At 46.2% G+C, this 12,570-nt stretch overlaps 1 protein-coding gene across 2 annotated transcripts in view; it reads left to right on the plus strand.

Moving 5' to 3' along the window:
* Nucleotides 1–7,580: 7,580 nt before the first annotated feature.
* Nucleotides 7,581–12,570, plus strand: part of Skap1 (src kinase associated phosphoprotein 1) — a 360,283-nt gene continuing 355,293 nt past the window's right edge. For both annotated transcript variants that reach the window (XM_045159250.1, XM_045159249.1), the window contains exon 1: nt 7,581–7,707. In XM_045159250.1, the coding sequence (XP_045015185.1) occupies nt 7,662–7,707 (46 nt within the window). In that variant the 5' untranslated portion in view covers nt 7,581–7,661. The remainder of the gene's footprint in view (nt 7,708–12,570) is intronic.

The following is a 12,570-nucleotide window of genomic DNA, read 5'->3' on the forward strand; positions in this document are numbered from 1 at the left end:
GGTGGCACATGCGTCTGGAGTTCATTTGCAGTGGCAAGAGGCCTTGGCAACTTGTTCTATCTCTGCAAATAAAAGACAGACATTCTAGATGACAGCTTAGTTCTCTTTTCAGACTCATTTGCTTTTGCTTTTTTGTTGAATGACTCTGATTGTAAATAAAACTTTTAATAATTTTGAAAAAAAAGAAAAGAAAAAGCTGTATTTAAAAACAGGAAAGAGAAAAGGAAAAAGAAAGGAGTTCAGGAAACAAACTGTGTTTGTGTGTTGGGTGCACATACCTGTGAGGCATACACACGTGTGCGGATGCACTCACCGTGCGCACATGTGCGGAGGCTACAGGAGGATGTTGGATGTCCTCCTCTATTGTTCTTCCACCTTATTTTCATTATTTTCAATGTTTTATTTATTTATTTATGTGAGAGAAAGAAGGGGAGAGAGAGAGAAAGAGGGAGACAGAGAATGGGCACACCAGGGCCTCCAGCCACTGCAAACAGACCCCAGACATGTGCGCCACCTTGTGCATCTGGCTTATGTAGGTCCTGGGGATTCAAAGAATCAAACCTGGGTCCATAGGCTTAGCAGGCAAGAACCTTAAACACTGAGCCATCTCTCCAGCACCCCGCCCCTGCTCCCGCTACAGGGCCTCTCACTGAACCTGGAGCTGATTCTGTTTCTTCTTCAGGGTGGCTGACAGATTATCCCCAGCAATCCTCCTGTCTCAGCCCTGTGCATGGTCATGCTCCTCCTTTTACCTGAGTGCTGAGGATTGAGTTCTGGTCCTCATACTTGTATATTCTTATACACTGAACCTCTCCCCAACCCCCAAACTACTTTTATTTTTTTTTTATGAGTGAGAGTATGAGAGCGAATGAGCGAGAGAGAAAGAATTTGTGTGCCAGGGCCTCCAGCCACTGCAATCAAACTCTATAGACGTGTGTACCGCCTTGTGTGTGTCTGGCTTATGTAGGATCTGGGGAGTTGAACATGGCTCCTTAGGCTTTGCAGGCAAGCACCTTAACTGCTAAGCCATAGCTCCAGTCCTTTTTAAAAATTTTTTTTTGTTTATTATTATTTATTTGTTTGATAGTGACAGAGAGAGAAAGAGGCAGATAGGGAGAGAAGAGAGAGAATGGGGGCGCCAGGGCCTCCAGCCACTGCAAATGAAGTCCAGACGTGTGCGCCCCCTTGTGCATCTGGCTAATGTGGGTCCTGGGATATGGAGCCTTGAACCGGGATCCTTAGGCTTCACAGGCAAGCAATTAACTGTTAAGCCATCTCTCCAGCCCTTTTTAAACTTTTTGAAATAACAGAAATCAAAGGAACACAGCTCAATTTCAGAAACACTGCTGGTCCTCTGTTATCTCCTTTTAAGGACCTTAATCCTCCCTTCCAAAGAAATGGCTCCATTTTCATCTAGCTTTCCAAAGTTACCATGCCTGCAGATACCCAGCTCACAAAATTGGCCTTGGCCCCATCTGCCTTTTGTGCAGATTAAGCACACAGACTGCCTGCGCGTCTCACTCAGAGCCCAGCCTCGCCTAGCTGTGGCTGTCACATTCTGAGTCCCTCCAACCCCCCCCTTCAGATTCCCAAGAGAACCAATCAAAGACAGAAAATGTCAGAGTCAGCAACCTCTTTGGTTTTCAGGGCCTCTATTGGGCTCATCAGTACCCATGGGGATGTCTAATGGGGTCTCAGGAATAGGTAAAATAGATACCAAAAGCAGGGGCGGGGGACGTGGGGAAAATAATAACAAAGAGCAAGAGGTTACTATTTAGATAGACCAATAGTGAGTGCTTCACAGATCTGCTCAGCAATTCTTAGGCTGTAACTGTCCATCTTAGGTTTTGTTCTGGTCCACAAGAACTTTGGACCAGCTGGCACCACCGGATGGAGGTGAGGGGAGGAAGGGAGCCCTGATTCTTATCTTGAATTTCACCTTCTTAAAGATTTTTTTTGAGGGCTTTCTTCTCCTTCCTTCCTTCCTTCCTTTCTTTCTTTTTTCTTTTGTTGTTTTTGTTGTTGAGGTAAGATCTTGCTCTAGCCCAGCCTGATTTGGAATTCAGGATGGCTTCAAACTCAAGGCCATTCTCCTACCTCTGCCTCCTGAGTGCTGGGATTAAAAAAGGCATGTGCCACCATGCCCACCTGGCTGAGGGTTTTCTTTTCTCTCCCCCCCTCTCCTCCTCTCCCCTCTTCTCTCTTCTCCCCCTCCTTTCTTCTCTCTGTCAGCCAGAGTCTCATTATGTAGCCCTAACTGGCCTGGCACTCATTGGCCCAAGGTGGTCTCAAATGCAAAGCAATCCTCTTGCTTCAGCCTCCTCAGTGCTGGATACAGAGGTGTGCCACCCCACCCGGTTCTTTTGTGTTTCAGTTGTCCCTCACCGGGTCCTCAGCCTGGGCCTGGCTGAGAACCTGTTAGAGGGAATGTTCTCTAACGGAATGTGGGAACCAGCTTTTGTTGTGGTGGTTAGTATAGCAGAGAATCAGGGCGTGAGCTGACGGGGAGACTATTGAAGGTGCATGTGTGTGTGGATCATAGGTTCTCTTAAGTCAGAGTTAGTTGTAAGAGCAAGGCTCCTGCAAGCCGGGGGAACCCTGCACCTCAGGGCCATAGAAGTGAGGTGCCCATGTTAGCATCTTTGTCTCCCCTGCCTTCATAGTGGCATGGAGCTTGGTTTCTGGGGCCTTATAAGACACACAGGGAGCCCTGTTCTTGGCGCTGACTAGATGCATCATCTCTTCTTCCGCATCCTTTAATGAAGTGTGCAACTCTTGTCCTCATTAGGCCCCAGCATTGTCAATAAAAGAGTCAATAAACCCGGTTGATGGGGTTGGGACCAAGAGGCCGAGATGCAGCGGCGATACATCCATAGGGCAGCCAGCAGCTCCGCCACATGTCGCGACCCAGTGTCCAGGGATCAATAACCAGCTCAGGCCAGAGCCTCAGAGCCTGCCCCTCCTCGGGCTCTTCTGCAGGCCCACTGCCCCCAGAGTGGAGCAGTGCCAGCCACCTCCTGCTTTGCTTGCGGTTGCTCTGGGCGCCAGATGTTTTGTTGTTGTTGTTTTTCCTGATTGAGTCCCCTGGACACCCATGCATGCATATTTAGTGAGTGCCCACCTGGCATGAGAACATGCAGACGGCACCTCCAAGCAGCCCAGGGGCCAACATGGCGTCCATCTTCTGCACTTCTGTCTGCTGGCAGAGTGTGAGGGGTCCCAGCGGACAAGGCGGTGTGTTTTCTGTGCGCGCTGCTGGTCTCCATTCTTGGCTGCTCTGCTTCTCTTTAGATACCCTTATCTTATCTAATTACAAGGAATTTCAGATTAATTTCATGGCCTCTGCTCCCAAGGACCTCTTATCTGTGAGGGCCTTGCTTTTTAACCTTGTCATTCTTTTTGTTGCTGGCCTTTAAAGGGTGGCAGCTCAGGAAGGGGGGGGGGGGCTAAGATCTTGCTAGAGTTGGGGCGGGGGGAGGGGAGGGAGAGAAAGGCACACAGACCTGGAGTTTGTGTATTCTGCTCCATGCCCCTGCCTGTGCGCAGAGACAGCTGGCTGCATTCTTCCATGACAGCCACATGGTACCCAGCCACACAGAACACAGCCCGGGCAGGGACTTGCCTGCTGCCAACCTCTCCAGATCTCTTTGATATTTCCGACAGAGCAGTAAAGGACTCTTGACTATCATGTTTTTTTTTTTTTTTTTGTCTTGCTTCTCTCTACCTCCTCTAAGACTCCTCCATGTGGTTTCCATGGCTACCCCCAATCAGATTTGGCTTCCTGCGAAATTGGATTTCAAAGAAGGACAAGGCTTCGAAGGAATTTGTCCATTTAACAGAATGTCATTAGGAGTGAGGCTGACTGCCGAACCAGGGTCCTCAGATGATTAAGGAGGGGCCGCGCTCATGTGTGGAGGCAGGTTTCTGTCTGCACTGAGGAAGCTTGATGCAACATGACAATACCGTATTGGAATCTGTCAGTCACCCCAACACAGTACCTAACCTGGACCTCCCTCTTCCTTCGTCTTTCTAAAACCCAGAGATTTGAGGGTGGGGGAGAGGAATGCATGTTAAACTCCTACCCGGTGATTTCTCTGCCCCTCCCTAGGTAGGAGTAAGCTATGACAGGCTGTGAGGCTTGGAGTTCTACCCTTTGTCAAACAACTCATGAGCTTCTAGCTTACATGTGCATGCTACCTGGTGACTTTAAAGAAGAGAGGGAGGCTGACCACTCTCCACCATTTCTGAAAGGAAAAGCAAGGCAAAATTTGGGGTGACATATAAGAAAGACTTTGCTTCTTTTATTTTTTAAAATAATTGTTTTAGTCTTACCTTTTTTTTAAAAAAATTGTTTACTATCTATTTGAGAGAGAGAGAGAGAGAAAGAAAGAAAGAGGCAGATAGAAAGAGTGAGTTTGGCATACCAGGGCTTCCTACCACTGCAAATGAACTCCAGATACATGAGCCACTTAGTAGTGCATCTGGCTTTATGTGGGTACTGGGAAACTGAACCCAGGACTTCAGGCTTTGCAAACAAGTGCCTTTTAATGGCCCCAGTACTTGGGAGGCCAAGGTAGAAGGATCACCATGAGTTCAAGGCCAGCCTGAGACTACATAGTGAATTCCAGGCCAGCCTGGGCTAGAGGGAGACCCTACCCTTGAAAAAAAGAAAAACCAAAAGCAAGAAGAGAGAAAGAAATGTGACACTAGTGGGCAGAGTGCTCATGTATCCTCTGCTTTGTTTAAAAAATATTTTATTTTATTGATTAATTAGAGAGGGAGAAAGGGAAAGAGGCAGATATATATAGAGAGAATGGGCACACTAGGGCCTCCAGCCACTGCAAACGAACTCCAGATGCATGCACCACCTTGTGCACCTGGCTTACATGGGTCCTGGGTAATCGAACCTGGGTCCTTTGGCTTTGCAGGCAAGTGCCTAAGCCACCAAGCCATCTCTCCAGCTCCTCCTTTGCTTTGAAACACATAGCTACTGCAAAGTGATTCCAGAGCAACTGTAATTTATGAGAGGAGTGGCAAGGTTGGGGAAAATACCTTAGGGGTAGCTGTTACCTCCGACTGCCCCTTGCTACATTTTCCCAGGGCAAGGAGGAGGATGGGCACCAAGGAAACAGATCCCCCAGATTCCACCCATGTCGGACTCTGTCTCTTGAGTTCAGTCTGATGGTAGGTGGCACATGAGGTTTCTTTTTTAGATATCAGGATGTGATCAAAGCCACTGCACCCCTTCAAAGATAAGGCCCTCAGCCTTGAAGCTGTACACTCTGCAGAGGGAGAGGAAGTATAGCAGGAGACAGGCACGTACTTCTCCCTTGTTGTCTTCTGAACAGTTGTTATTATTTCTTTTACCGGCTCCTATCCCTTACAGGTCAAGACTATCGTCACCTCCCCTGTGGCTGCTGTAGAAACTGTACATACCCCCTCTCCTCTGTTACCCTCCCCATCCTTCCTCTATGCTCTGTAAGCCCAATCAGAGAACAGAAATGCCTCTTTTTTCTTTTAAAATTCCTTTTCTTTCCCCTCCCCCTCTCTCAAAAGAGATGTAGAGGCGACTACGCATGATACAGGAACCTGGGTTAGATAATTTTCCAGCTCAAAATTGTCAGTGGGGCTGGAGAGATGGCTTAGTGGTTAAGGTGTTTGCTTGCGAAGCCTGAGGACCCAGGTTTGATTCTCCAGAACCCACATAAGCCATATGTGCAGGGTGGTGCATGCATCTGGTGTTCATTTGCAGTGGCTGGAGGTCCTGGCATGGCCATTCTCTCTCTCTGTCTCTCAAATAAATAAATAGCAGTAAAATTTTTAAAAAAAAATTGTCAGGCTGGAGAAATGGCTTAGTGGTTAAGGCACTTGCCTGCGAAGCCTAAGCACCCAGGTTTGATTCCTCAGTACACATGTAAGCCAGATGCACAAGGTGGCACATGTATCTGGAGTGGCTGGAGGCCCTGGTGTGACCATTCTCTCTCTGTATCTGCTTCTTTCTCACTCTCTCTAATAAATAAATAAAATATTTTCATAAATATTTTAAAAATTGTCAATGGCTCTCCAATACCCATTCCATTAAATTCAAAATCTCCTTTTGGGTTCCCAAGGGCCTTTATAATAGAACTTCAAGTATTTTGAAAATTGTAGTTTCCCTAACACCATCTAGTAAAAGAGAGTGAGTAGCTGTTCCTCAGGCCGTAGAGCACTTTTACATCACTCTTTACTTCCATTCTCCCACCTAGAAAGTTCTCTCACCCCTTCAAAGCCTGGTGTCATGTTTGGAGCCAACGTCAAGGCCAAACGCCCTTTAAGCACACATACACTCACAGCATCTCCATCTTTTTTTCTGTATCCATTTCCTTTCTTATGTCACCTGGGCCACTCTTGACCTATTTCATGGTTAAAAAAAAAAAAGAAAAGCAAATATTGTGAGGTAATTGTACATTCACAGAGAGTTGTAAGAAATTACATAAAAGGATTCTGCAGCTAGAGAAATAGTTTAGAGATTAAGTCGCTTGCTTGCAAAGCCAAAGGACTCAGGTTCGATTCCCCAGTACCCATGTAAACCAGATGCACAAGGTGGCGCATGCGTCTGGAATTTGTTTGCAGCGGTTGCATGCCCTGGTATACCTATTCTCTCCAACACCCCCTGCATCTTTCTCTCTCTAATAAGTAAATAAATAAATAAATGGCAAGATCCTGCGTACCTTTCCACAAGTCTGCTCGTGCATGGACTGTGAGAGGAAAAGGGCTCAGCCCTGCAATCCTGTCAACCACTTCCTTCCTCCGTGCGCTCTCAGAAGAAAGGAGCTGTTTCCTTTTCTCTAAGTTTTCTCCTCACAACCTTTGGACCACCGGGAGGGAAGGGCACTTTGGCTATCTGTGTGCATGGCTGACCTGACCAGTGTTGGTGGCCTATATGCTTACCGAAATTTACAATTTTTTTTTTAATAATTTACTAATTTGCAAGGAGGGAGAGGAGAGACTGAGAGAATGTGTGCGCCAGGGCCTCCAACTGCTGCAAACGAACTCCAGATGCATGTGCCACTTTGTGCGCGTGGTTTTACGGGGGTGCTGGGCAATCAAACCGGGGTGGTTAGGCTTTGCAGACAAGCGCCTTTAACCGCTGAGCCATCCCCGCAGTCCAATGACGGAAAACTTCTGATTATCTCCCGAAACAGCGAGATGCATCAGCTAATTGAGGGAGGGACGCTCATCCTTGGCGGCAGAGACCACTAACTTCTTTCTTGGGGTCCTCCTTCTTCACAGCGGCGCAGACACCACTGTGGCCTTCAGATCTGCCACCCCGAGGCCACCTGCTCTGGGTTCAGGTGGCTTCTGAGCCGAGAGAGCTTTGGGTCGTTGGGGTCGCAGGGAATCTTTTGTTGTCGTGAGGGACTCGGGGTGTGTGCGGGTGGCGGGGCGGGTAAAGTCTTTGACCTAAGCCCCGGGAGTCTTCCGAGCTCGGGGTCTCGCCCCGGGGGGATCCCGCGCGCTCCCCTGCGCCCCAGTGGGCTGCGCGCGCCGCCGCTTCCTGAGCGCGCCGGCCCCGCCCCGCCGCCCCGCCGCCCCGCCGCCGAGCCCCGGGCTGCGTGCGACCCACGGACCGGTAGTGCCTCGGCGAGTGCCGGCAGGACCTCACGCCCCTCTCCCGCCAAATGCAGGCCGTCGCCCTCCCCGAGGAGATCCGTTGGCTCCTGGAAGGTAACGCCCGGGGCCCGGGCTCCCCAGCCCTCTCAGGTGCTCTGCCCCGACCTCCCAGGAGGTCCCCTTCGGTGCACCGGGGCTGAAGGCGGGAAAGGAGACACGCCGCCAAGCCTAAAGCCTAGAGGTCTTTTGCGCTCCACCAACGTCCCCACGGTCAGCCCTCCCACCCCAGGAGTCCCTTGTCACTCCCTTGAGTTACACACACCTCCCACTCCTCCAGTGGCCCCACGATGCCCAGGCTGCTCAGCTCTCTCGGGCCAGGTTCCTGGTCTCCCCTGCCATGTCACCTGCTCTTCCACCCTGGTGTCTTGTGGGCTTTGGCCCTCCTGCTTTTCTTCCCCAGCCAGGATTGCCTTACAGCTCCTGGAAGCCTGTGCGGAGGTCTCCGAGGCTCTCGGGGGTGGGGAGGTGGGGGTCCCTCAGAGGATGGATGCAGGGGGTCTGTGGACCAAACCTGGAGTTTTAAGTGACATCATTACTGCCACTGGTCTCCCTTATCCACCTTCAGATTCCTAGGGGTGTCATCTGACCCAAGAAAGCCTCCTAATAGGACATCCCTTCCCTTTCTAGAAGTTTCCTTGTAAGATGGTTTCCCCTTCAAACCGTGGTGTCTAAACAGTCCTTCAAAGAGTTAAAAGTTGCACTCAACACATAACTTCTAATGCTGCTAACAGATTTCCCTGATGGGCAGTATCATCTGCCTGGCTCACATAGCGAAAGTCATTTTTACTTGCTTTCCTGTAACTGACCTTCCAGGGAGGACAGAAGCCTGGAATCTGCTGTTGCATAATGGTCCTAAGAGGAAATGTTCAGAATTAAATCCTTTGGCATCTAAGTGACATATTTGACGTATATTTAACAGATGGCCCTCTTTGGGCAGGTCATAGTTTTGGCAAGCTGTATTTTTCTCAGTTTCTCTCGGTTTAATTGGTTTTATATCTTCATTACCTTGTTATCTTGGTATAAATGCCTTCTAATCAAGTATTTGGCAAGTCTTTTTGGTTTCTGTTTTCCATTCTGGATTGCTTCTCTGGAAAACCTGTCAACTAGGTATTTCTTTTGAGGTGAACTTTCCAAAATCCATTTTCCCAGTGACCCAAGTTAAGTCTAAAAACTTTAGGAATAAAAAGCTATTTGTAGGGTAGAGGAATGTCACCTGAGTGTTTATGGAGAAAGAAAACTGGATGTTCGGTATTAGAGTCAGGAGAGAGGTCTGCCATTGTCTTTGGTTTCCAGGACTGAAGGAACTGTGGCCACAAGTTGAATTTTATCCTTACATTTGAAGACATAAAGTGATTCTTTTTATTGGTCTATGTCATTTGATGAGAGGAAACCTATTTTACAAGCTTGTTAAGTGATGCTTCAGTTTCATGTGCAACCTTAGTAGAAAATTCCTTTTTATTTTCAGAGGCTTGCAGTGAAATCCACCCCTCCAACATTTTTGATGTGCAGTCCTTTATTGTTCAAAACTGACACTTTGGTAAACAACTCATTTCTGCACCTGCCACCTTCCTTTAGCTTAGATTATTTTCTTGTTAGCTGACTGTTTTTAATTGAAGTCTTCAGATCTCCTTCCAAAGCAGAACCTTTGTTTGCTGACAAGTAGAGCAGGGTATGAATGGAGATTAATTGCATGTCACATACCCCTGTATCAAACCTGCTGTGTCTTAACAATCTCTGCCGGTGCTCCGGTCTTTGGAATATATGGAAGAGTCTGAGGGTACATTTTAAGGAGCTTCGTTGGTTAATGTATTTTCTTTAAGGCTGCTTTGCCTTTTTTTTTTTTTTTTTGAAGTTTGCAATTATGGTCTTGAATTTAAAGTAGGGAAAGAGCTGGGCATAATGGCACATGCCTTTAGTCCCAGCACCTGGGAAGCCGAGGTTGTAGGATCGTGGTGAGTTCAAGCCCAACTATGGGCTACAGAATGAGTTCCAGGTCACTCTAGGCTGCAATGAGACCCTACCTTGATAAAACCATGTATAAATAAATGTGAAAAAGGAGATTCAACCAATGAGTCCATTGAAAAATGGTAAAAGTATATTTTTGAAAGGTTTGTGTAATAATAGCAACATATTGATTACAGGTGTGTGTGTGTGTGTGTGTGTGTTTAACAGAATTTCTGTTGTAGGCCAGCAGAATTTTTCATTGTGTTACAAATAATTTGTGGATATTAGAAAGCACAAACAACCATCAATTTGTCATCTGTTGTTTACGTATCTCCTCCACCACACACGTTTTATTTAAGGTTAACTGTTGACAATTAAAAAATATGTAGTTTCTGATCTCTATATAGTGTCCCCAGTGGGGGAGGGGGAGCCACAGGATGTGGGAGCTGCCATCTCCTGCTGCCACATGGCTGTGGGGGTGGAGTCTCCACCATGAGTTACTGCTTTCATAAACCAAGTCATAAGCACTTGCACAGTGATTTAACTCTGGCCACCACAGCCATAACTTAAGCATTTATTTATTTATAACTACATGAGCATAAGTGACAGGGACGTTTTGTGACATAATGTATGTGCTTTTTTAAAAATATAAAATATACAAAAGCATTGTGAAGAGCCCAGAAATTCAGGTCTAAAATTAGTTTTGTGTAAATATAAAAATTTAAACATTTGAAGATGTGTCATTTGACATAGAAATCTCACCTCCAGGAATGTTACAGAAATTAAAGGACATGAAGTATATGTACAAAAGTCCATCCCAAATGTCTATGAGTTAAAAATGGCAGGGTAATGGTTAAATGAATTATGAGACATCTATCTCCTGGAATCCTTTGCATCCAGTACAAGAAAACAAAAATTGTGAGCTGAGCGTGGTGGCGCATGCCTTTAATCCCAGGACTTGGGAGGCAGAGGTAGGAGGATCGCCGTGAGTTCAAGGCCACCCTGAGACTACATAGTGAATTGTAGGCCAGCCTGGACTAGAGTGAGACCCTACCTTGGAAAAAAAAATTGCAATGAGTCTTTTAGTCTATCCATCTGTCTTGTATTATAGTGTCCATGGCATGTTTTTAAGGCTAAAAAAAGGCAAAATGCACAATAGTACACATAGTAGCCTATTTTTAAAATATCTTTTATTTATTTATTTGAGAGAGAGAGAGAGAGAAAAGAAGCAGACATAGAGAAAGAGAGAGAGAGAATGGGCATGCCAGGGCCTCTAAGCCACTGCAAATAAACTCTAGACATATGTGCCCCCTTGTGCATCTGGCTTTACATTGGTACTAGGGGAATTGAACTCCAGTCCTTAGGCTTTGCAGGCAAGAACCTTAATGGCTGGGCCAGCTCTGCAGCGCCATAGTAGTCTAGTTTTGTTTGCAAACAAAACACAAATCTATAAAGCCCCATATATTGCATATGTTTATGTAAGTATTGGAAGAAGTAAAAAAGAGTATATACCAAGCTATCAACAATTTTCTTTTGAGGAGAATGAGAGGTTGGGAGAGGGAATTAATTTTTATTACATATGTCTTTATGTTAGTTAAATTGTGACAAACACCAGGTATTGCTTTTGTAATAAGGAACAAACAACCAGTAAGGTTAGTTAAAAGAAAAAGGAACAAACAAAAGTCAAAGCCAACCTGAAAGAGGTAAGAGCATTAAAAGTGTCATTAGGGCTGGAGAGATAGAGATGGCTTAGTGGTTAAGCGCTCGCCTGTGAAGCCTAAAGACCCCCGTTCGAGGCTCGATTCCCCAGGACCCACGTTAGCCAGATGCACAAGGGGCGCACATGTCTGGAGTTTGTTTTCAGTGGCTGGAGGCCCTGGCGTGCCCATTCTCTCTCTCTCTCTCACTCTTTCTCTCTCTGTCGCTCTCAAATAAATAAAAATAAACAAAAATAAACTTTTTTTAAAAAGTGTCATTAACCATTGCTGTGGTCATGTTTGTCTCTGTGTAGTCTTGGGAGTGTATGGAAACTGTAAGTTAAGGAAAGAAAGTCTCCGTTGGATTTTTGGCAGATGATACAGCAGTGAGAAGCTTCTAGAGTAACTCAGGAAACCGCTTCTTCAGATAGAATCTGTCAAGCTCCCGTATAGAAATAGGACCTAATCCCATTTCAGCAAGTAAATACCTTTTAAGTAAAATGATGAGGAAAGTGAAGTGCATCTTCTGCTTTATTGAAAGAGAAGGAAAATTTCTGGTCTGTTTTCAGTCAAGTTTCAGAAGTAGAAGTTATCTTTTTAAAGGTGTTTTTTAAAAAATTATTTGAGAGAGAGAAAGAGGCAGGCAGGCAGGCAGCTAGGTGGGTAGATAGACAGGAGGACACACACACAGAACGGGCACACCATCCGCTGCAAACAAGCTCCAGAAGCATGTGCCACCTTGTGCATCCCGCTTTATGTGGGTACTGGAGAATCAAATCTGGGTCTTTAGGCTCTGCCGGCAAGTGCCTTAACCGCTAAGCCATCTCTCTGGCCCCAGAGGTTATCTTTTTTGTTTTTATTTTGTGATAACCACACTGAAACAAACAAACAAAAAACCACAAACAATGGAATGTTTGTTAAACTTTGTTCCACAGATACCAGCATAATCAGTCATACCTTCCTGGTCTTACTAAGTCTTCTCTTTTGAAATCAGAGGCAAAGAAGGCAAGAATGAAGGAGTAAGGAATAACATTTCTTTGGTTCCTATTTGTCCTGTGTGATGGAATGTGACCTGCTGATAGATAACCAATCCCTACCCAGGTCCTGCTGGGCTACCCCCAGCATGGACGCATAGTAACTAGTGCTAACACGGCATCCTGATACACCTATGGTTACTGATTCTTAAACTTCCTAAGAAAGCAGCAGCCATTAGTCATTACTCATTTCCTTCCTTATAGTTCTTCAGATTTGCAGCCATCCACACAATGCCTTTCAG

This window comes from Jaculus jaculus, chromosome 9 (assembly GCF_020740685.1).
Source record: "Jaculus jaculus isolate mJacJac1 chromosome 9, mJacJac1.mat.Y.cur, whole genome shotgun sequence".
In the NCBI taxonomy this organism is placed as follows: Eukaryota; Metazoa; Chordata; class Mammalia; order Rodentia; family Dipodidae; genus Jaculus; species Jaculus jaculus.